This window comes from Neovison vison, chromosome 5 (genome assembly GCF_020171115.1).
Source record: "Neovison vison isolate M4711 chromosome 5, ASM_NN_V1, whole genome shotgun sequence".
Taxonomy (NCBI): domain Eukaryota; kingdom Metazoa; phylum Chordata; class Mammalia; order Carnivora; family Mustelidae; genus Neogale; species Neogale vison.
In genome coordinates, this window is record NC_058095.1 from 152,176,049 (window position 1) to 152,200,915 (window position 24,867).

The 24,867-nt window shown below is 49.5% G+C and overlaps 1 protein-coding gene across 3 annotated transcripts in view; it reads right to left on the minus strand.

The window, feature by feature from the left end:
- ABCC4 (ATP binding cassette subfamily C member 4) overlaps window positions 1–24,867 on the minus strand; it is a 243,967-nt gene that overhangs the window by 206,974 nt on the left and 12,126 nt on the right. The window contains exon 1 of one of the 3 annotated variants that reach the window (XM_044249962.1): window positions 3,512–3,696. The exons of 1 other annotated variant lie outside the window; for it this stretch is intronic. In XM_044249962.1, the coding sequence (XP_044105897.1) occupies window positions 3,512–3,681 (170 nt within the window). In that variant the 5' untranslated portion in view covers window positions 3,682–3,696. Of the gene's footprint in view, window positions 1–2,530; window positions 2,591–3,511; window positions 3,697–24,867 lie in introns of those variants that run through there. One more of the 3 variants, XM_044249964.1, reaches the window with a different exon arrangement.

Genomic DNA, 24,867 nt, shown 5'->3' on the forward strand with positions numbered 1-24,867 from the left:
AGGGACAGCAAATTCTAGAATGCAAATACAGAAGGAACCGCGGAATTGGGGAATGACTGATGAAGTTAAAACTCATGGGTCAACGCGTGATGTGCACCACGGTATTTATATAATTTCAATGAGCTCTACAAGTTACTAATTATGAAAAGCAAACAACGGTACCAGAGATCTACAGAGCCCTACACAGATGGATTATATGTTCCAGAAATGACAATAATGAATGCAGAGACACCCCAGCAGTAAACAGCATCTCACTGATGTTGCCAGTAAGGACAGTCCAGAGGCCAGATGACAACCCCGGGAAAGTAGACTCCTTCCTATTTCTCTTATTCAGGGCCTTATCCCTAGCACAATACCGAACACCAGCAATGAAGGGCAGCTCAGGAATGTTTTGCTGTTGTAACAATGAATTCCATGAATCACAAAGAAAGCAAAGAGAAACTGAGCTTCAGGTTTTGCTATGGTAGCTTGGTGCCTCTGAAGAACCCCAGTCCAGGAGGTGAAGGCTGGGCTCTCGCCGCAGCAACGGTACTGGGGACCCCACGGTCCCCGACCGCTCCCCGCTCCAAGGTCAGGTGCTCCACAACTGCCGGTCAGCCAACACCTCTGCGTCTCAGTTTCCTTCCCAGACAAAAGCATCAATCCGTGCGAGCTTTCCCACCAAACAGGTCTGAACCGTACCGGGTGGTTTTCCCTGTGGAAAATGCTGAGGCAGTCAGCCGTGGGATGCACCCAGATGATAACACCCTGCCCTGAAATTCTGCTGGCAGAGGACAAGATGCTCATCACTGGAGAAAAGGAAATCAAAACCCCAGTGAGACAGAGCCTCACACACAGGAGCACGGCCACTATCAAAAAAGAAAAAAAAATAAAATAAAAAGAAATACGTAACAAGTTTGGCGAGGATGTGGCAGAGCCCTTGCCTGCGGCCACTGGGAAATGCAAAATGGTGCCACCGCCAAGGACAGACGTCACGATTCCACGTACTCGAGGTCCTTGGTCTAATACAGACAGCAAGCAGAACTGCGGTCGCCAGGGGCTGGGCGGCGAGGGGCAACGGGGATTCCGTGCTTAATGAAACACTGATGCAAGATGAAAAGGGTCCCGGAGACGGGCTGCGTAACAACGTGAGCGAGCTCACCACCCCCACTGTGCACTTCTAAATGGTTAAGATGGTAAACCATATGTTATCGGTATTTTACCACCATTTTTTAGAAGTTAATGAGAAAAAAAATTCTGCCAGATGTGCTGTAGGTGAACCTCGACTGTGCCAACTTTCTCATTGTATGACCTTGAACTAGCCATAGGACCCCTCAGTACTGACCTCCGGCAAACAGGGAGGCCACCACGTGAGGCTGCTCTGGTCCCTACAAAGACCCACCAAATACCAGCCTTGACGATGACAAAGCTCTTAGGAAATCACGTCACATTAGAGCCCCTTAAAAAGGCTCTAATAACTTAGATGAAGTCACTCAATTAAGAAAACTTCTTTTACCCCAGCTCTTGATTTAAAGAGCCTCCCCACCCCCTTCAGTGCCCGAATCCCAGGCTGAGCGCCACAGACACCAACAAGGGGCTTTCTTTTTTTCTGACGGTTTTCTTTTCCATCCGATGGCGAGCCTACTTTGTGCTACCAGCTAGGTAAGGACCTGGACGTGTAGACCTGAGTCAAAGACCTCTGACTCCCAATGTACCCCCAGGGATACTCAGTCAACAATTCCAGACCGCCTCCGAATGAGCCATCTTGCAACTCAGCTCTGCCCCAAGGCCCTTCCCTTCCCTCCCAGCTTCCTGGCTCTCCTTCCTGCCTCCTGCAGAGCCCTGAACTCAGCAGGGGCATTTCCTCCAGTCCCAGACTGCCGGACTGTCAGCCCCTAGGGGCAACGACGACTCACATACCACTTGCCACTTGCATGACCAAACACAGAGCCTGGCTCGTCACAGAGCCTGGGCACAGGTGCACGGGAAGGCAGCCAGGGCAAGAATCCACGGGTTAAAAGGTCGGAACAGCCCCCCTGCAGGTGAGCTATCCTCAGAACGGGTCACTCCCCCAGCTCACTCTGCTCCCTCCATCCCCCCTCCAAGCTGCGGACTCTGCAGAGGCTTCTGACCTCCACTTTGGAGCTTCCAGGGCTCACTGGCTGGCCTTCCTGTCTTCCTCCTCTCCTACAGCTGACCCAACACCTCTCCGTCCTCGTGCTCCTCGTCTCCACACATCTCCCCACACCATCACCAACCCGAGATCACACAACCATCACGCATGGATTTCCGTCCTAATTCCCTTCTGTAAAAAAAAAAATCTTACACACAATTCAGTACCCGTAAGAAGAATCACGAGTAAGCCGCTGCTCCTGCAGACCCGCTCCCAAGACTGGGAAGGGATTAAAGCACCACCGGCTGGAACTAGCAAGGACGACACAAGCAGTGGGTGATGCCCTGTGAAGTCATTAGAGCGAGCCCGGCCAGCGCTAGCCACACGAACCAACCATCCCCAAGATCCCCTTCTGAGCCCGAGAGTGCCTGGTGCTACCTCTTCCCTGATCATCTGGCCAACGGGCTGGTTCACTGAAACAGACACTTGTTTCCAAACTGTTGAACCACATCTCCCATAAAGGAGGGCACTTTGTCCCCATAAAGGAAGCTCTTCCTTCCAAGCCACCACCTACAGTCTGGCCCCTGGCCCCAGCCCTCCCTCCTAGCTCTCCCCAAAGCTCTCTACAACTCCCGCCTTTGACTGGCAAACTGCCCTGTGCCCTCAGCTCTGCCCTCTAAGCAGAGCCCTGGCCGGCCCCTGGGGACACAGCTTCCTCGCAGCCTCGCGATGGCCCTGCAGTTTCCCTACTCCATTTTCTAGCCCCATGCCCTGCCTGTGCCCCCTAGCTGTCTACACCCCCCACACCTGCTATTACTGCTATATCAGACACATTCTGTCACTCTGTCACTCCTTGGGACTTCAGCAGAGCACGTTCCCCCCACCAACTCCTTGCATCATTCTAAGTGATGTTCACACTGAACACAAAGAGCACCCCAAACCGCAGCCGCTCACATTCTTGATCCTTCTGGAACCTTCCTGCCCCTCAATCGTCTTTTTTTTTTTTTAAAGATTTTATTTATTTATTTGATAGAGAGAGACACAGCGAGAGGGAACACAAGCAGGGGGAGTGGGAGAGGGAGAAGCAGGCTTCCCAATGAACAGGGAGCCCGATGTGGGGCTCAAACCCAGGACTCTGGGATCATGACCTGAGCCGAAGGCAGATGCTCAATGACTGAGCCACCCAGGCACCCCTGCCTCTCACTCCTCTTATGAACACATCAAGGATCTGCGGGGGTCACCAATGGCTGTGATCGCTCACCTGCCATCCCTGTACTCACTCTGCAAGCCAACGACTGGAGGGCAGCCTCGTGCTTTCCTTAGGGGACAGCTGTCCATCCCCGGCCTTCCAATACCACCCAACTGCTGACGGCCAGGCCCCTCCCGCCAGCCCCCAGACTCCTACAGCAAAGCACCTACTTGTCTGCCGGATGCCAAGAGGCAGCCCCTCTGACTCCCACAGCGGAACTCCCGACTTCCCTGCCGAACCGGTCTTGCCCCGCTCTGTAAGTGTCAGCCTCAAAGAGCCCACCGCTCAGACTGGAAACCCAGTCGTCCCCGGATGCCTCCCCTCCCCTCAGCCAACCCATCAACTCAACCCACCAGCTCGTCCCCCCGTGGACCTGCTGACCCCACCCGCCTGTCTCAGTGAACCACAGCGGCTCACTGGCCCGCCCGCTCGCACTCTCGGTTTCCAGGTCCTTCCACAGAAAAGCCAGAACGACTTCTTAAAAACACAGGGCCATGTGATTCCCGTGCAGCAGAATGATGCCCGACCTCCTCACGGGGTCACGTGTGCCCGGGGCCCTCCGGGCTCACCGGCCGCATCTCCCACCCGGGCCCCCCCAGCTCAGTGTTCCGCCTGCGGTGGTCCCAAGTCCCTGCTTGCCACTCCCTTTCCTGAGAACAAACACTCTTCCCCATTGGCTCCCACGATGGCACCTTTTTTTTTTTTTTTTTTTGCATTTCTCATTTTTATTTGACAGCAAAAGTTGCTCTTGCTGTACAGATTTTAAAAAACCAAAGTGCCTTTAGGAAACGTGAAGAAAAGTTGGGGGAGGGGCCACGACGTCACGGGGGGGGGGGCAGCAGGGGCCAACTCATTTCCACTCCTGCCCTCTTCTCCTCCAGGTCCCAAACTCCCGGTCACCCCCACAGCAAGGCCCAGGCTACCTGCTCTTCAAAAACCAAACACACCCTGATTCCCCACTTTGTTTCCCTCTTCTTTCTTTACCCCTTTACTACAATTTATATGTTCAGAGAAAAAAAATCCACTTTTTCTGTCTCTCTCCCTTCTAGAACAAGAGCTCCATGAGGGCAGGACACGGTCTTTCTAGGGTGTTCCCGTGCCTGGCCCAGAGTGGGTCAGTCTGAGGGAGTGAATGCACGGCTCTCCCCTGGGTGAGAAGCGGGGACAGAGGACACTCAGACACCCCTCTGTGAGCTCTTGCATGAAAGGGGAATGTGCAGGTCAGCCGAGGTCAGTAAATCATTCTTCAAGTGCCCAAGCCCCAATTAAATAAGTCATTTATTGTTCAAAGGATGCATTTTAAAGCACTCTTAGCTGTGGCTAATTATTAGTCATTGGGTTAATTTTCCCTGGAGATTCTGCCCGCCTGTCACTGGGGGCTCCAAGGCAGAGCTGGGGAGACAAGGGGTGAAGGGAAGCGGAGTTCTCAGGGTCAAGGAGACCAAGAGCAGGGCCTGGGGTGAGGGACAAAAGAAAGGCACACGGATCTCACGGTCAGACCCACACTAACTCATTGGAACCCCTTTCCCCTAAAAGCAGGAGTTCTTAAGCTTGGCACTGCCGACCTTGGGCTGGACACATCTTAGGTACGGGGCCTGTCCTATGTACTCTAGGATGGCCAGCAGCACCCCCAGATTCTACCATCAAGATGCCCGTAGCATCTCCTCTTCCCAAGTTGCGACAACCAAAAAAGTCTCCAGACATGGCCTGAGTGGCAAAAACCCTTGGGTCAGAACCATTGTCCTGAGCCTTTTCTCTTTCTAGAATGGCTCAGTGGGTTAAGCCTCTGCCTTCGGCTCAGGTCATGATCCCAGGATCCTGGGATCGAGCCCCACATAGGGCTCTCTGCTCAGCAGGGAGCCTGCTTCCCCCTCTCTCTCTGCCTGCTTCTCTGCCTACTTGTGATTTCTCTATCAAATAAATAAAGAAAATTTAAAAAAAAAAAAAAAAGAAAAGCCACTTCCCTTCAAATGTTGGCCCAGTCACCACAGTCCCCGAGCCACCAAAACAAGGATAAGGGTACAAACCCATTTCTCTGTTTGTTAGCCCAATTCCTCTCCAGGAGCTCACAGCCCAGGTCCAGCAAGTAAGGGATTTATGTTGAAGACTGACAATAGGACATGACAAGGGCGATCATGAGCTCTGCAGAAGATCAACTTCTTGGCTTTTTTCAGGTCACTCACCAGTGACTGATCCCCTCTCCAGCATAGAGTCTCAAAGTGGGCTCCCCAGACCGGCAGCATCAGCATCTCTGCTGGAAATGCAGACCTTCGGGTCCCATCACAGACCCCTGAGTCAGAAGCTCTGGAGTGGGGCCAGCCCTCTGTACCCTACCAACTCCCGCAGGTGATGCAGACACAGGCTCAAGTTGGAGACTGTGCCATACAGTGCGCCTGGCATGACCATCATGAGACTCTCATCTGGGACTTACACCAAGAGTCCCAACCCTGACCAAATATCAAAATCCCAATCTCAACCTGGAGAGTTTTAAAACCAAGACCAACAGATGGCAAACCCCATCCAAAGGCTGAATCAGAGTAAGCCAAGATAGAACCCTACTGGTTGGCCTTTTCCAAAGGTCCCCCAAGCCTGGCCAGTTCTGGTCATTGACCAGATCCAGGAACCATTTGCACCATGAAGAGTGGAAAGCTTGGACAGCTGAAGGACCTCAAGGGAGGTCTGGGAGGCTTACCAGGAAGAGAGTAAAATTCAAAATTTTACTCAAAAAGCGTTTGAGTAAAATTCAGGAGAATCATTTGGAGGAGACCAGGTGAGAAAGAGGAGTTTTTCAGAAAAACAAAACCAGACTCTTGATTTTACCGCAGGTAGGGATCTCAGGGTCCTGGAATCCAGCTCTGCATCAGCCTCCTGGGGTCAAGCCCGTGTCAGGCTCTGAATTCAGTGTAGAGTCTGTTTGTCCTTCTCCCTCTGCTCCCATACACATATACAAATACACACACACACACACACACACACACACGTACACTCTCTCTCTCTCTCTCTAATAAATAAAATCTAAAAAAAGCTTTTAAAAAGTACCAGATTTTAACATATTTCAAAGGCAATTATCAAAACTCTATGGCCCATAGCAGTACCTTCCTGGTTGGAGCAGTTGGTTAAGCATCTCGGCTTCAGGTCAGGCTCAGGTTGTGATCTCAGGGTTGTGGAATCCAGCCCCACATCAGGCTCTATGCTCAGCTCAGTGTGGGGTCTACTTGAGATTCTCTCTCTCTCCCTCTCCCACTCATGCTCTTGCTCTTTCTCTAAAATAAATAAGTCTTAAAAATTAAAAATTTGGGGCGCCTGGCTGGCTCAGTGGGTTAAGCCGCAGCCTTCAACTCAGGTCATGATCCCAGGGTCCTGGGATCGAGTCCCACATCGGGTTCTCTGCTCAGCAGGGAGCCTGCTTCCTCCTCTCTCTCTCTGCCTGCCTCTCTGCCTACATGTAATCTCTCTCTGTCAAATAAATAAACAAAATCTTAAAAAAAAAATTAAAAATTTTTAAAAACTCTATGGCCCACAGCAAACTTTATACTCATCAGTAAAAAGCTGAAAACTTAACCTCTAAGATATCTGAACAAGACAAGGATGCCCACTCTCATGACTCATATTCAACATAGTAGTGTTGGAAATCCTAGCCAGAGCAGTCAGGCAAGAAAAAGAAATAAAAGGCATCGAAACTGGAAAGGAAGAAGTAAAACTTTCACTATTTGCAGATGACATGACACTATATACAGAAAACCTTGGAGACTCCACCAAAACCCTATTCAAATAAATGAATTCAGTAAAGTTTCAGGATACAAAGTTAATATACACAAATCTGCCGTTTCTGTCCATGAACAACAAAGAGAAAGAAATTAAGAAAACTATCCCATTTACAACTGCAGCAAAAAGAATAATCTATCTAGGAAAAAAATTTAACCAAGGAGGTGAAAAACCTGCATTCTGAAAACTGTACGACACTGATGCGTGATGACATGAATAAATGGAAGGATACTTTGTGTTCATGAATTAAAAGAATCTTGTTAAAACATCCATACTACGTAAAAAAAAAAAGAAAAAAATCCATACTATAACAGTAATCTACAAATTTAATGCAATCCCTATCAAAATTCTAATGCTGTTTTTCACAGAAATAGAATAAGTAATTACAAAATCTGTATGGAAACACAAAAGACCCCAAATTGGGGCACCTGGGGGGCTCAGTCAGTTAAGCATCTGTTAAGTATCAGTTAAGCTCAGGTCAGGACCTCGGCCGGGGTCATCCTGGGATCAAGTCCCACATCAGTCTCCCTGCTCAGTGGGGAACCTGCTTCTCCCTCTCCCCATGCCTGCTGCCCCTGCTATGCGCGCACACACACACACACACACACACACTCTGTCAAATAAAATATTTTTTAAATAGAAAATTAATGTTTTTTAAAAAGACCCCAAATAACCAAAGTAATCTCAAGAAAGAAGAACAAAGCTGGTGGCATCACTCTCCTGAATTTCAAAATGTATTACAAAGCTAATCAAAACAACATGGTATTGGCATAAAAACAGAGACATAGATCAATGGAACAGAATAGAGAGCCCAGAAATAAACCCACATATATAAGGTCAATTAATTTATGACAAAGGAGACAAGACTATACAATGGGGAGAGGATGGGCTCTTCAATAAATGGGTGTTGGGAAACTGGACTGCCAAATGCAAAAGAATGAAACTGGACCACTATCTTACACCATACACAAGAATTCACTCCAAATGGATCAAAGACTTGACCATCGTTTGGTATTAACTTAGGTGAGGGAAGGGAGGCCATGAAACGATAAAACCCCTAGAGGAAAACCAAGGTAGAAAGATCCTTGATGTTGGTGTTGGCAATATTTTGGATTTGACACCAAAAGCAGAGGCACAAAAGCAAAAACAAATAAGTGGGACTCTATCCAACTTCCCTTTGCTCCCTCCTTGTGCAACAATATGAATGGACAGACCTAGAAGGTACGATGCTAAATGAAGTAAGTCAGACAGAGAAAGATAAATACTGCATGATTTCACTTATATGTGGAATCTAAAACACAGACAGAACAAAACAGACTCGGCTTTGGAAAACAAGCTGGTTGTTGCCCGAGTGAAGGGAGTGAGGGGATGGGCAAAACAGGGGAAGGGGATAAAAAGAGAAACGTCCAAGTACAAACCAGGCCCGACGCTGCTTAGCTTCTGAGATTAGACAAGATGGGGCGTGTTCAGGGTGATGGGATCGAGACAAACCATAAGAGACAAAACAAACTGAGGGTTGCTGGGGGGCGGAGGGTAGGGAGAGGGTGGTTGGGTTATGGACATTGGGAAGGGTATTATGTGCTATGGTGAGTGCTGTGAAGTGTGTAAACCTGGCAATTCACAGACCTGTACCCCGGGGGCTAATAATATATTATATGTTAATCAAAAAATAATTTAAAAAAAAAAAAGAGGGAGAAACTTCCAGCTATAAAATAAGACACAGAGATGCAAGGCATACCTAGGAGATAGAGTAACACGTAATGACCATAACAAATGGTAGCTAGACTTATCTTGGTGACTTGGATAAGCCTTAGTCACCTGGATCACTTCCTAACATATATCAATACTGAATCACTGTGTTGTATATCTGAAATTAATATCTCAACTACACTTCAATAAAGAGAAAACTAAAAAGCTCCTGCACAGCAAAGGAAATCACCAAAGAAACAAAAAGTCAGCTTGCTGAATGAGAGAAAGCATTTGCAAATCTGTATCTGATGCGGGGTTAACCACCACGTATGTAAAGAGCTCACACCACTCAACAGGAAAAAAACAACATGATCAAAAAATGAGCAGAGGATCTGAATAGACATTTTTCTGTCGAAGACATACGAACGACCAGTCAGTACACGGAAAGATGCTCAACATCATTACTCTTCAGGGAAATGCAAATCAGAGCCACGGTGAGGGACGTGGCCTCACACCTGTTAACACGGCTTTTATCAACAAGACAAGAAGTTACAAGGGCCAGAGAGATCATGTGGAGAAAAGGGAACCCTCGTCCACGGCTGGCAGGGAGGTAGACGGGCAGAGCGACTACAGAAAAAGAAGATCCTCAAGAATCACCACACGGTCCAGCAGTCCCAGTTCGGGTAATGTACCCAAAGGAAACAAAATCATGATCTCAAAGAGATACCCATACTCCTGTGTTCACCCCAGTATTCACAGCAGGGGTGTGTGTGACCGCATATAGACACACACCGTGAAATACTATCTGGCCTTTAAATAAAGGAAATCCTGTTATTTGTGACAACACGGATGAGCGTGGAGGGCATTACACTACAAGAAGGAAATCAGAGAGAGACAGACGAACACCACATGGTCTCACCAGTATGCAGAATCTTAAACAAGACGTCTTCGTCATCTAAACCTAAGACAAGGGTGGTTGCCAGGGGCAGGAGGGCGGGGTGGAGGGGGAGTAGGGAGAGACAGGTAAAAGGATCCAGACGTCCAGCTGTGGAACGACTAAAGTCTGGGGCTCCGACGTGTAATGTGGTGACTGCAGCTGATAACATTCTACCTTACCACGGACATCGGCTGGGAGAGAACTTGAATGTTCTCACCAAACAAAAGGGGGGGGGGCAGATTTGAGGTGATGATGGAGGAGTTCATTACACAAATGGTGGGGGAATCCTCTTAAAACGTGTACATATATCAAAGCGTCACACTGTTCTCTTGAAATACCTTACCATTTTGTCAGTTATGCCTCAAACCTGGGCCAAAAGGAAAAAAAAAAAAAAGATAACGACTTTGGCTGGTATGTACACTCTTCCTGGACTTCATCCTGGTTGCTCTAAATCCCTGGAATTTTATAAATGAATATTTTTTATTTATTTATTTGACAGAGAGAGATCATAAGTAGGCAGAGGGGCAGGCAGAGAGACAGAGAGGAGGAAGCAGGCTCCTTGCCGAGCAGAGAGCCCGATGCGGGGCTCGATCCCAGGACCCTGAGATCATGACCTGAGCCGAAGGCAGAGGCTTAAGCCACTGAGCCACCCAGGCACCCCAATCCCTGGAATTTTATAAGTAACTAGAGATGGGGCCCTGATGGTTTATGGTAACCAAGATGACTCACAGCAGTTCCAGGTTGAGTTTATGCTAACAAATGACTCAGGACGGGGGTTCCAGGGACAAGCCATATGACTGATCAGAGCGTTGGGCCAGTGAGTGATAGGGCACCGGGCCAGCCTCTGCGGGAGGCTGGGGATTGATTCCACTGGTGATGCCTGCATGAGAAAAACACAACAGAAACTCTGGACACCAGAGCCTGGGGGAACGTTCCTGGTTGGCAATACTCTGACTATTGTCACACAATGAAGTACCAGGAGGGTGATACCCTGTGATGCCACAGGGATAAGACACGGAAGCTTCAAATCTGGGACCCTCCCAGACCTCACCACCTTCCCTTTGGTTCCAATCTGTCTCTGTTGGAATAAATCTGTAATTGTCAAGACCGCACTTTCCCGAGTTGTAGGGGTTCAGGCAAATTACTGAACCTGAGAGGGCTGTGGGAACCCTTGACTTTGCAGCCAGCTGGGTCAGTATAGAGGGTGGCCTGGGGACCCCCAAACTTGCAACTGCCATCTGAAGAGAGGCCAGTCTTACAGAGGGCTGTACCCTTCACCTGTGCGGTTTGGATGAACTCCAGGTAGTTGGGGCCAGAACTTTCTAGCTCTTGCTAGAGCTCCAGACTGATGCTCACATCTCAAGACACCACCTCCTCAGTTTGGCCTTGAGATCAGCTCGCCACTGGCTGCCCTGCTCTGACCGCCCCCTTTCCGCCATGGTCTCCCTCTGCTCACCCAAGCTAATACCAAACAGTAGTCCCAAACCAGGCACCCTCCAGCCTGTCACTGTCACTATGAAGACTCCCATCAGCACTGACTCAAAAGACCAGAAAGGTCTTAAAAGCCCTCTCCCCTTGCCTTGTGACCACATGCTCTAAGTCTAGGACAAAGTTCTCATGTAAGCGGGCATGAAAGCACCGGACACGTTCATGAACGGTAAACCCAGACCGCCCCCTCACCGGGGTTCTGTGTCCGAGGACCTGGGGCAGAGACGGAGAATCTACATTGCGGAACTTGCTCATGGGTTTCGTTTGGAGTTGCATGGCAAATTAATTGTTTCCACGTAAGACGGACACACGAAGGAGGACGGTCAATGATCCTTTGATCACAGGGGGTTAGAGAACATACGCTGCAAATCTGGTACAGCCTGTAAACCTCAGAGGGAAACCCTGGCCCGAAGATGTCAAGGTCAGTTACATAATTGAACTAGGACCTGGTCTGAAGAAACCCGGAAAGGGTAGATCCAAGAGCCCTTCCTCCCCAGAGAACAAGCTGTGCCTGGGGAAGGGGCAGGGAAGCAGGGATTCCCCACATGGCCCAACAGACCAGCTACTGAACGAGGACACACGAGTCCTAGCCCCCGGTGTCCCCGCACGACCCCCACCCATGTCGCCACCGATCACTGGCTCGGAAGTGGAACAGGGATAAGGCTCCAAACAGCTGTGGGACGGGACAGCAGCAAAACACATGAGGAACAAGGCCTCTCAGTAGAGGGAAGGGGAGTCCCTCGGCTTTACCACGCCACCAGGAAGAAAGTAGGATTCAAGTCAGGGGCACCTGTGAGGAGAAAACTTGGTCCTCCCTCACTGGTTAAGGGGTCGCTCAAAAAACAGCCAACACGCTCAGGAAACCCAATAGTAAATCATGCTGGGAGGCCATCAGCCTTGCTGGGAATCACAGTGACAACAAAGTGAAGGTATTATGCCAGTCACAATTTATATACATACATTATGTGTGTTATGTATACATATGTATATACATGTGTTATGTTATGTATATATGTACATAACTTGTGTGTATATGGGGGTTTTCATTCCAATATGAGCTGACCTATGAGCTAACAGACACATTTACAAGATTTTAAGATCTCAAACTGATCCAATTTTTCTCTAAAACAGCTCAGGAAGGGCCCCCTGTCGGCTAAGCGTCCAACTCTTGGTTTCAGCTCAGGTCATGATCTCGGGGTCACGGGGTCAGGCTCCACGCTCAGTGGGGATTTGGCCTGAGATCCCCTCTCTCCCTTGGCCCCTTCACTGAGCTTAAGTGCGCTCTCTCAAATAAATAAAATCTAAACAACAACAACAACAAAAGGGATGCCTGGGTGGCTCAGATGGTTAAGTGTCTGCCTTCGGCTCAGGCCATGATCCCAGGGTCCTGGGATCGAGTCCCGCATGGGGCTCCTTGTTCAGCAGAAAGCCTGCTTCTCCCTCTCCCTCTGCCTGCAGCTCACCCTGCTTATGCGCACGCGCACACACTCTATGTCAAATAAATAAAATCTTTTTAAAAATAAATAAATAAACACTGCATTTTAAAAACAGATTGTGAAACCATCAAAGTAGGCACACTCATTAAAAATACGATCAAGCAGGGTGCTTGGCTGACTCGGCCAGTAGAGCATATACGACTCTGATCCTGGGGTTGTGAGTTCGAGCCCCCACATTGGTTTAGAGATCACTTAAAACCTTTTAAAAAGTACAACAAAAGAACTCTATACCTACTGAGGGGTGCCTGGGTGGCTCAGTGGGTTAAGGCATCTGCCTTCAGCTCAGGTCATGATCTCAGGGTCCCGGGATAGAGCCTGGCATTGGGCTCTCTGCTCAGCAGGGAGCCTGCTTCCCCCTCCCCCTCTGCCTGCCTCTCTGCCTACTTGTGATCTCTCTCTCTGTGTCAAATAAATAAATAAAATTTTTATAAAAAAAGAACTATATACCTATTGAGATTTAAAAGAAATACCATAGAGAGTTTGAAGGCAACTTTTAGTTCTTTTTGAGGGAAGGGAAGGGTTTGTGATTAGGACAGGATATGGGGAAGCTGGCAAAATCTTTTTTTTTTTTTAAGACTTTATTTATCCGACAGAGAGAGAGAGCACAAGCAGGGGGAACAGCAGTGAGAGAGAGAGAAGCAGGCTCCCCGCTGAGCAGAGAGCCTGATGTGGGGCTCGATCCCAGGACCCTGAGATCATGACCTGAGCTGAAGGCAGAGGTTTCACCCATGGAGCCACCCACGCACCCCAGAAGCTGGCAAAATCTTATTCTAGAACTTGAGTGGTAGTTACAAGGGGGTTAACCCCATAACAATTCTCTAATCTAGGTCTCTATTTTGTAGAATATTCTGTGCCTGTTTTATAAAATAAAGGTTAAAAGCCATGGCTGGGGCGACTGGGTGGCTCGGTGGGTTAAAGCCTCTGCCTTTGGCCCAGGTCATGGTCCCAGGGTCCTGGGATCGAGCCCCGCATCAGGCTCTCTGCTCAGCAGGGAGCCTGCTTCCCTTCCTCTCTCTGCCTGCCTCTCTGCCTACTTGTGATCTCTGTCTGTCAAATAAAAAAAAATCTTAAAAAAAAAAAAAAGTGGCATTAAGTGAGAAGTACAATGGACAAGGGTAAATTATATATAATCACATATTGACCACTTTCTAGAAATATTTGCAAAAATCACCTAATAAATGTATACAGTGACCTAATAACAAAAGTAGGGATTTTGCTACCCTTCGTCAAGGAAAAAAAAAATTGCCTTAGGCTGCTAGGGCTGCCATAACAAAATACCACAGACAAGATGATTTAAACAGCAGAAATTTACTTTCTCACAGTTCTGGAGGCTAGAAGTCCAAGACCAAGGTGTTGGCAGGGTTAGTTTCCTCTGAAGCCTCTCTCCTCAGCTTGCCGATGGCCACCTCCTTTGTCCTTATGTGGCCTTTCCTCTGTACACGTGCCCCCTGCCCTGGTCTATCTGTGTGCGCACAAACTTTCTTTTCTTCTAAGGACACCTAGGAGACTGGGTTAGGGCCCATCCAGATGTCTTCATTTCAATCATCTCTTTAAAAGCCCTTACTCCAAATGGAGCAAGTACAAAGCACTGGAGTTCCAACATGAGTTTTGGCGACACACAATTCAGACCAAAACACTATCATTCACCCATCAGAGTTAGCCAGGGGGAAGAAAAAAAATGGACACAAACACCCAAGACAGGAAGAACAGAGTTGAGGCAAGACTGGCCATGAGCTAAAAAACGCCAACACCCCTACGTGTGTCCATAGGGTTCATTACACTGTTCCTCCACTGCTGTATATGCTGCTCATTATCCATCATAAAAGGGAAGGAAGGATGGAAGAGGGAGGAAGAGAAACGGGAGGAAAACCCACATTTGTGTAGGTCTTAGTAGCGGGGTACCTTCTCCATGAAAGTGAGTCATCCAACAATTAAATAGGTGCCATTTATGGTTAAGAACAACATATTTTTCCTCTTATCAGTAGTAAGTATACTTTGTAAATAATTTGATTGGGGCGTCTGGGTGGCTGAGTTGGTTCGGCACTGGAGTCTTGACTTCGGCTCAGGTCACGATCTCAGGGTCGTGGGATGCAGCCCCGCGTCAGGCTCCACGCTCAGCAGGGAGTCTGCTTGAGATGCTCTCTCCCTCTGCCCCTCCCCACCCTCATGTGTCCATACGTGCTTTACAAGAAAGAAAGAAGATGCATTAATCAACTGACACAGTGATTTAAGGAAAAGCACTAGAAAAGGAGCAGTGGAAGGAAAGATGGGCCTCTACTGACCACTGAACCACACCATAGCTTGGCTCACCTAATTCCATCTTTGGCCCATTTGTGAGTCTGACCCTCCCTCCTCTCCTTATCCCAGGCACAGGGTTTGACCCTATTTCCTAGCCCCACCCCCACCCCCTTACAGTTAGGTGAGACCATGTGGCACTGGAGAGGAAGGGAACCATATGGCACTGTAGAGCTCACAGGTAGGGCTCAGGCCTTCAAACCCTGTCCACAACTCTCCACACTCTCCCCCTTCCCACTCTCCCAACCTCCACGAGGCAGCAACCCAGCCTCAACCCACAGGAGCCGGGCCTAGGTCCATGCACACACATCACCTGGGGTGTGTTAAAATGCAAATTTGGATTCACCCAGTCTGGGGGCAGGGCCTGAGACTCTGCATTTCTCCCAGGCACCCGGTGATGGCCAGGGGACTGGTGTGCAGACCACAGTTCCAGCAACAAGGCTCTAGGGAGGGTCTCCCAGCGGGGAGGTTCTCCTTCCCAAGGCCTCAGACAAGGTGATCAAATCATGAGCGGGGGAAGATGCAGCAGAAAGACCCAACCAGAAATAGCCAGCTGGCCTGGCTCTTGACCCTTATCATAGATCAGCTCGGACCTATGATTAACCCCGGTCTTGCAGCACAGCTTGGGATGTGTGGCGACAGCTGCAGACAGATGACACTAGCGTGTGCAATGTCATAGAAGCTGGCTGGCTTCTATCAACAACGGAATCTGCCACCCTGAGTCAGAGGACAGGGCTGTCAACAGTGCCATCTATGAAGGCAGCCGCTGCGACTGCACGGAAACCACAGAGACTGGCCTGGGGGCAAAGGACCAGAAGGTCACGCAGCCTCCAGCGGCCACACTGCTCTTGCTCTGACAACGGAAGCCCAGGCAGAGCCTGTTTACTCACAGACGCGGTGATCAACAGAGGGTTTGTCTATAAAGCCTCCGCCAATGTTTGTATCACCTGATCCCCTGGCAGCCCAGTGTTTATAAACATGCAGGGATCACCGTGCTTGTCCAAAACCTGCAGGAAGCAGAAGAGAACCTGGCAGTAACCCCCAAGGACACTTTGAGTCAGTCCGCTCTGGTTTGCCGGGGGACTTTCTCAGGTTTAATTTCAAGCTTAGTTAACTTGAGGTTCCTTCTCTATTTACATAACAGACCGCGGACCTGAGAGAGGCAGAGCACGGAGCACGGGGCTGGCTCTCCCGTGAACCTGTGGCCTTGATCACAATCAGTCTAAAGCCTGGAAAACAGGCGGCAGAGCTAAGGAGCTCCCACCCACCCAAGAGGTTGAAGAAGCCATCTGAATCTGAATTCCCAAGGAATCTAGATAACAGACCTGTACTCAGAGTGCAGGCTGGTTCACCTCCGGGGCATGCTGAGGTAACTTCCTTCGGGGAGATGCTCTTAGGGTTCCGCCGAGAATGATGTTGGGGGCACTTCAGGTATCTGCGGTGAAATGTACTTACCACGTTTTCCACGTTCATGAGCCCTAGACAGACCTTTCACAGGCAGGGAAAACAGCACTTCCCAGCCTAGCCTTTCTTGAAATGACCACAGATTTCGTTAAGCAAACACGAGGTCTAGAGCAGTCCTCTCTACTCTGAGTGGTCAAGAAGCCCCACGGGGCCCTAGGAGGTTTTTACCTTTTTCTGTTTCTTCCAAAGTGCCTAGAATAATGAAAAGTGTATGCTAGGCAAAGCTAAACACCTTCTAGGGGCGCCTAGGGGGCTCAGTCGGTTAAGGTTAATCTGCCTTCAGGTCAGGTCATGATCCCGGGGGTCCTGGGGTCAAGTCCTGAGTCCCAGGTCCTTGTGCAGAGGGGAGCCTGCTTCTCCCTCTCTCTCTGCCCCTCCCCCTGCTTGTGTGCTCACTCACTCTCTCTCAAATAAAATCTTAAAAAAAAAAAACACCTAAACACCTACTTAGCACAGAAATAACACACATACACCAAACATGTCACCTTATTTTATGTCTTCAAGGCAGACAAAGAAAACCCATGTTTAACCCAAAAAGTTTAGGAAGAAGCATCTACCACCATCCACTTTCTCCCTTACTCAAAAGCAATTTATTCGAAAGAAGTTCCCTTATTTAAACTCCCCCCAAACTTCCAAACCTCTTTTTATTTTCCCCTAAGTCTCCAAATAGCACATGGTGTTACGGTTTTTAAACCAGTTCTTTCCTGGTGACTCAGCTTTGATGATCTCTAAGACTTCAGTCGAGCACCATGGACCTTCTCGCTCCTCTCCATGCCCCTTCCAGAGGACTCCAGGGTTCTTTTGCATTTTTTTTTTCTTTAAGATTTTTTATTTGAGAGAGAGAGAGTGAGTTCAGGGGGAGGGGGCAGAAGAGGAGGAAAGAGGAGAGAGAGTATCTCAAACAGACTCCACACTGAGTGCAAGTTCTGTCCCAGGGCTCACTCTCAAAACCCTGAACCAAAACCACGAATCAGACGCTTCACCGACTGAGCCATCCCGGCAACCCCGGGTCTTCTTCACAAGCCTGCGTCAGCTATTATTTCTGCCCAATCTCCCTTCTCTGACCTGACCATCAGATTTCTCTCTAGGTCATCATACAACAGAGCAATATAACATTTAAGGCTCCACTGGAACACGCTGATGGAGATTTCAGGCCCCTGCCTGGTTGTCATACAATCCAAAAAAAATTAAAACATATATTTTTAATATATATTTTAATAATATATATTTATATTTATATATTTATATAAATATATTTTTATATTACATTTATATAATTATATATTATATATTATATAACATATATATTTATATAATTATATTTAAAATATATTTAATTTTATATATATTTTATATCCATAAAATAATATATATTTTAAATATATATATTTGAGGGGGCAAATGGTATGAGGGGCGGAGGGGGAAGGCAGGTGGTCGCACACCTATGTTTTGTACTCCAAGAAAACACAATTAAAGTGGCTGTGCCTGGGTTTTCATTTCCTTTTTTTCATGTCACCACCCTAGATTCTTAGGGGAAAAGGCACAGGGTTAACAAGCACTGATCTGACTTCCTATTATCCACGACTTAATAACGGAGGCTGCATCAAGTCCACAAACAAAAGCCACAAGGCTCTCCCAGCCCCAAGGCAGAAGGGAAGGTGTGATGGAAAACTCCCCAGGGCTCCAGCGGGCTCTGAACCTGGAACCACGCCTCCACAGCAAACCGGTCCTTCTTCGGGACCATCCCCCTCCCACCCCCCTTCTAGGCAACTGTTCAGAGCTCTGAGCGGGGCACTCCAGACCTGGAATATGGGATTGGCCAGCCACATTCTGACAAGCAAAAACAACGGAACCAGAAAACAGAAGCCCAGCGTACCCTCTCTTACACACAATACAGAGAACAGCTGTCCCGAACGATGACACCAACTTAAAATGTAAGAACCTCTCTACCTAGTATTCAGCGTTAAGGGGGAGAAGCCAATTAGAAGCCATAGACTTTTCTCTTTGGGCAATACTATGTCAATGGGACAGATTTTCGGAAAATTCCAGCTAAACCAGTTCATTCTTTGAAGCATTAGGTCAATTACAAACATACCAACCCTAGCTGCAGATTCAGAAAGAACAAAAACAGCCTTTGAAAAGCCTCTTACATGGTCTATTAAAGGGTTTATTCAGTAGGAAGTAGAAGACGGAAAGCTCCACAGGGAATCTCGGGACATGCTAAAATTGCTTTCTTAATAATCTTAGGCGCTTCTCCCGCTTTGAAAAATGTTTCCTGTGACCGCAAAAACTCAGAGGTGGGGGGAGAAAAAGAGCGACCGAAAACAACACAAATGGGTGTAGCAGAAAGCGCGGGGTACCGCATGTAGACATACTCCGCAAATGGGCTGTCACCCCTGGCTCCCATCTGTCCCGCCTCCCCAGCCCCATACCCACCCCAGGGATACGGATTCCGCTTCCAGGCAAATCCGATTCTCTCTACAAGCTCCTGTGCTCCTCTTCCCTCCGCAAAGGTGTCCCGAACTTCATCAGAACAAAGAGGAGGGAACACAGACCACCCCCCTCCCACACCTCCTGCAAGAGTCTGGAAGAGTGCGGCCCCAACGTGTAACCCAGAAGCAGAGGAAACACCACCCTCTCTTTCCCTCCAAAGAGACCAGAGTCAAACGGCATCTTCCCCCCTCACTCATCCCCAAGGTAGCAGCCCTCACATGCTCTCGAAGCACAGAATGCATACATGCCTTTATTCATTTTTTTTTTAATGCAACCCACAACTTTTGTTTTAGAGATTTTATTTATTTATTTGACAGAGAGAGAGAGGGCACAAGCAGGAGGAGCAGCAGTGGGAGAGGGAGAAGCAGGCTCCCCGCTGAGCAGGGGTCCAATGTAGGACTTGATCCCAGGACCCTGAGATCATGACCCTGAGCCACCCAGGCGTCCCTCACTTTTTTTTTTTTTTTATTAACCAGATTCTCAGCAACAGGATTGGAGTAAACAGGAATTCTGACAGTTACTAATTCAGATGAGGTCCTAAGTGCTGGTCCACCACGTGCCAAGCCCTTTCCTGGACTGTTGCCCACAGATGGCCTCTCCCATGGAGCTCACAGGAAGGAAAGCAGGGACAACCGCCCGAAGACAGGTCCAGAGCGATGACAACGATCAGAGCGAAAATGAAAGAGAGACGCGGCTGAGGCTGGCGGCGGTTACTCTAGCTGGGGGTGAGGGAGGCTCTCAGAGGAGGCCGGGCGTGGACCGAGACCCAGGTCAGCATGTCCCCAGAAAAAGAACAGCGAGTGAGAAGCCCTGAGGTCTACGGCACGCACAGAAAAATCCTGAAATACTAAGCATGTGCCGCTAATGGAGCGGGATAATAAAAGAATGTCCCGTAGAAGGGAGTGAATCGGGGAGTGAATCGGAGAGGGAGCCGGGCTCCGGGACTTCTTCCGTCTACCCAGTTACTACTGGCACGTTCCATGGACAAAGACAGAAACTGGCTGCGACTGGATGTGGCCCCAGGGCACACATTGTTTGTTCCTCAGCCAGGACAGTCACCGGGGGATGCCGCCTGCCAGGCTCCACCAGCTCAGCAGCCCCCAAGCGCTGGGCCCCACGCAGGGCCACTCAGAGGTGAAGGTCTGTGTCATCTCAGGGGACTTCCAGCCCTTCCTCCTTCCCCAGGACTTCCCCGGTTCCCAGACGGGCGCACCACAAGCCCCGGGCCATGGCCCCCTGGCCAGCTCGCTCTCCCTGCCTCCCACGGCCGAGAAGCTGAGTGCTGGGCCACGGTGTCTTCACTGGCTGGACTCCGACGCATCCCGGGAGACCCGGCCAGCGCCATGAACTGGCCCGCCCGTCTCCGTCCACACTCCCACCGCCCGGTGGGACCCGCCTGGTCTGCGAGGGGCCAGCTCCAGGGCCGCACGCTCTCCCGGGAGCTTTCACCGTGCGCATTCTCACCGACGAAGCGCAGGCGGCAGGTGGTGCTCCCAGGTGGGGGCGGATCCTGGGTTTTCACTAGCCATCACTCCCGGCACAAGTGGAGCAAACGTCTGGCCTCACCCTGACCACACTTGCTGCCCAAGTTCCACGGCGCGGTGAAGGGTATAGTTTAGGGAATACAAACTTCAGCTCACTTAGAGCGATATTATTTATCATCCAACCTAAGACACTCCTAGGAGTAAAACGAGGGGCCATTAATAATTACAACAGGGTAAGGGGCAAACCGAGAGTTAGAAGCACAAGGCACAGGTGCAAAGAAAAATTTAAAACAAGACTGGCAACAGCTCTAGGACCTCAGGCAATCAAAAAAAGAAAAACAAAAATTGACAATTTATTTATTTATTTGAGAAAGAGCACAAGTGGGAGGGGCAGAGGGAGAGGGAGAGACTCTCAAGCAGAGACCCCCTCTGAGCGAGGAACCCGAGGCAGGGCTCGATCTCAAGACCCTGAGTCAAAACCAAGACTGGATGCTTAACCCACTGCACCACCCAGGTACCCCTCAAAAATTTTATTCTTGGGGCATCTAGGTGGCTCAGGTCATGATCTTGGGGTCCTGGGATCGAGCCCTGCATCGGACTCTCTGCTCAGCAGGGAGCCTGCTTCCCCCTCTCTCTCTGCCTGCTGCTCTGCCTACTTGTGACTTCTCTGTCAAATAAATAAATAAAATCTTAAAAAAAAAAAATTTATTCTTGATTGGATTTCCTTTAAATCGAGGTAGGATTTCTTTTCCTTTAGTGGGGGGGAGCGGAAGGGGGAAGGCTACCACACCAAACCATTTCCTTCCAAAATAAAAAGATGCAAGAACACCACAGAGAACAGTGGCCTATCTGGAGACCCAGATATAGACAGGGGCGCCTGGATGGCTCAGTGGGTTAAGCCGCTGCCTTCGTCTCAGGTCATGATCTCAGGGTCCTGGGATCGAGTCCCGCATCGGGCTCTCTGCTCAGCGGGGAACCTGCTTCCTTCTCTCTCTCTCTGCCTGCCTCTCTGCCTACTTGTGATCTCTCTCTGTCAAATAAATAAATAAAATCTTTAAAAAAAAAAAAGATCATGAGATCAAGCCCCACATTGGGCTCAGCGGGGAGTCTGTCTGGGATTCTCCTTCTCTCCCTCTGCTTCTCCCCTCACCCCCGGACACACACATATACTCTCTCTCTCAAATAAATAAAATGGGAAGGGGCACCTGGGCAACTCGGTCGGTTGGTACCTGCCTTTCATTCAGGTCATGATCCCAGGGTCCCGGGATTGAGCCCCGCGACAGGCTCTCCACTCACCAAGGAGTCTGCTTCTCCTTCTTCCCCCTCTACCTGCCTGTGATTTTTTTCTCTCTCAAACATTTTTTTTTTTTTAATGGAGAATCCAGATAGAACACAAACCCTTCTCTCTATAGTCTAACCTAAAGCTTAAATCCATCAGGGGCCAGGGGCCACCTAAGAAGTAAAGACTTGGGGGCACCTGGGTGGCTCAATGGGTTAGAGCCTCTGCCTTTAGCTTGGGTTATAATCCGGTCCATGAACAGGGTCCTGGGATCAAGTCCCGCATCGGACTCTCTGCTCAGCTGGGAGCCTGCTTTCCCCTCCTCTCTCTCTGCCTGCCTCTCTGCCTACTTGTGATCTCTGTCAAATAAATAAATAAACAAATCTATAAAAATTAAAAAAAAAAAAAAGAAGTAAAGACTAGGGCTGAATAGAGACACCAGACCACTAATATAAGAAAAAGAAGCCATCTGTAACACATCAGGCTTCTGGAGGTACACCTCTTTTGGGATTTGAGAAGAGGGAAGAACTTTTTTTTTTTTTAAGATTTTATTTATTTATTTGACAGAGAGAGAGATCCCAAGTAGGCAGAGAGGCAGAGAAAGAAGGGGAAGCAGGCTCCCTACTGAGCAGAGAGCCCTATGCGGGGCTCGATCCCAGAACCGCAAGATCATGACCTGAGCCGAAGGCAGAGGCCTAACCCACTGAGCCACCCAGGCGCCCCAAGGGAAGAACTTTTGCACAAACTAAAACACAATGCAGTTTAACAAGCAGCACCTCTTCTAAGAAGCCTTTCTTCCCTGGATCACGCCAGCTCCTCAGGCTCAGCCCACACGCCCACTGGTAACTCTCCCTCCTCTGCTTCCAGGGACCTCTGCTCAGAACTTCCAACATCTGAAGCTGGGGATCAAACAGCCCCATCCCCTCCATTTACGAAGTTGTGCTGCTGTGGGCGCAAAACATACCCTGTGCACCCCAGTATCCTCAGCTGGAGGCAAAGGGGCGCGCTGGGCAAAGCGTGTACAAACGTCACCATGTCAACAGTACCACCGTACCTCGTGTGACAGGAGTGTACACAGTAAGGCAGGAAACTGTTCACAAAAGGCCTGGAGCGATCAGAATGGCTGTGCCCAAGATGAGGGGGGCCACTGCCTGCAGGGAGGGAGCTGAGAGAAGACGGGGGGGGCGGGGAGCCCACCCAACACGCAACCCCTATCTTCACAAACCCCCAGACCCCATCACAGATAGATTTTTGTGGAATCTAGTAAATGGGACTGACTTGGGTTGCGGGGGAGAACCAGGAAACGGGGCTGACTTGGGGGGTCAAGTGGGGGAACCCAGAAGGTTCAAGAGAACATAGCAGGTAAAGCATGAGGTGGGAGGAAGGAAGCACAGCACTGGCTGGTAATGTGGAATGGGACCTTCAGCCACCAGCAGCGCCCCAGGAGCCACAGGGAGGAGTCAGCACACCAGGATTCCTTGGGGAGGGGGGTCCCCACCCTGGAAGAACATGCTAGCCTCACCCGTGCTTACGTTCTCCCCCCAGCACCAGACGGTCAGCCCTTCCGCACACAGGGTGCCACATCCGTGCTCACGGTTACCTCTTCCTTGAAATTCCTGCCAGGAATCCCTTGTGAGAGAGAGGAAACCGCTAATGGCTTTGAACCAGACCTTCTCCTGTCTGACCCAGGGCTGGCTTAACCCCACCTGCCTCTGGCTGATCTCAAGTTCGCCAGTCAGGGTTCAACCCGCCTGCCACAGCCCTCACGCACCTCCCACACCACCGTCCCCACAGCCTGACCCACGAAGGAGGAGCCGTGCCTTCACTTTGTTCCGCCCTCAACAGAAACGCCAATTCCCAGAACTCAAAGGCGCCGAAATTCCCTCCTCCGGAGCGGAGCGTGTGTGAGTCGGCTGCTCTGTGGGACTCCTTCCTGCTGCACCCCATCCTTCCTGGAAGCCGTCTTAGAAACTGTGCCTCCCCCTTACAGGAAAGGAATCCCTTCCTCCTGGGGAGCCGTGTCCACGAAGCAGCCTTAAGGAATTCCAAGACTTGGGCTTACTTTCTGAGCAGCTCCTAGCATAGATGACCAAAGAGCGACAGAGTGAGAGAAGAGACAGAGAGGGAGGAAGGGATCCTAATTGGCTTACTCAGGGGGACAAATTCTCTTTAAAAGATCTCTCTAAAGAAAAAAAAAAAAAAACTGGATTACGTCCACGCAAAAGGGGAAAAGCAGAGAGGATTCCGAGCATGCTGAGAAGGACGGTCCCCTCTTTTTCTCAGCTGTTAATACCGGACACACTAAGGACTTGCATGGGGCTTTCACAGAAGCAAACTAACTTGGTTAATTTCCATGCGGATGTAAAAGACAAAGTTCGGAGCACGAGCCTTAAAGAACCTAACGTACGTGGGGCGGTCCCTCCCCCCGGGTGCAGTCCTGGCTCCCAGGAACGGACACCAGCCTGCGTGATCCAGTTTCAAGAGGGACAACGACACCTGAACTCCCGGCCCGCCCGTCCAGGAGAGAAGCTCATTCTACTACCGAGTCAAGTCCTCTGAAGGGTTTTTAAGGGCATTGCCTCCGAGACTGAAAAGTTCTGGGGACTTTTACCCTGAATTTGACTCAAAATTTGAGGCAGCAGGTCCATAACCAGCAGGTCGAGAGAAGGTCGTGAGGTCAAAGTACTTAGTGAATTCAGTGTAATAGAGGTCAAATGACCACGATACAAAGCAGCTCTGACCAGTGACTGCGAGGGACGCTGGCTCCAACTAGGACCTCCCAGGACACGCAGGGAGCCTCAGATGGGGGGGGGGGGGAATACATTACAAAATACACAGACAGGGTGACTTCAGTAACAAAATTGAGCCTCTCGCGGTTCTGCAGGGATGGAGTCCAAGAGCAAGGCAGAAATAAAGCAGGTGCCAGATGCTCACTTGGGTGGTTTTGGCCACGTTGCTCTACTATGGAACGGTTTTCTAGGAACCTTCTGGAGAATACAGCGACCACCACCTTATAATTTCCCAAGTGCTTCTGGACAGTGACCCCATTCTCAGTACAAATTACATTTCCCTTTGTTGCTTTTTTTTTTTTTTAAACAAATCTTAATTTCTGCAGCAGTTACTAATAGGTCACCTC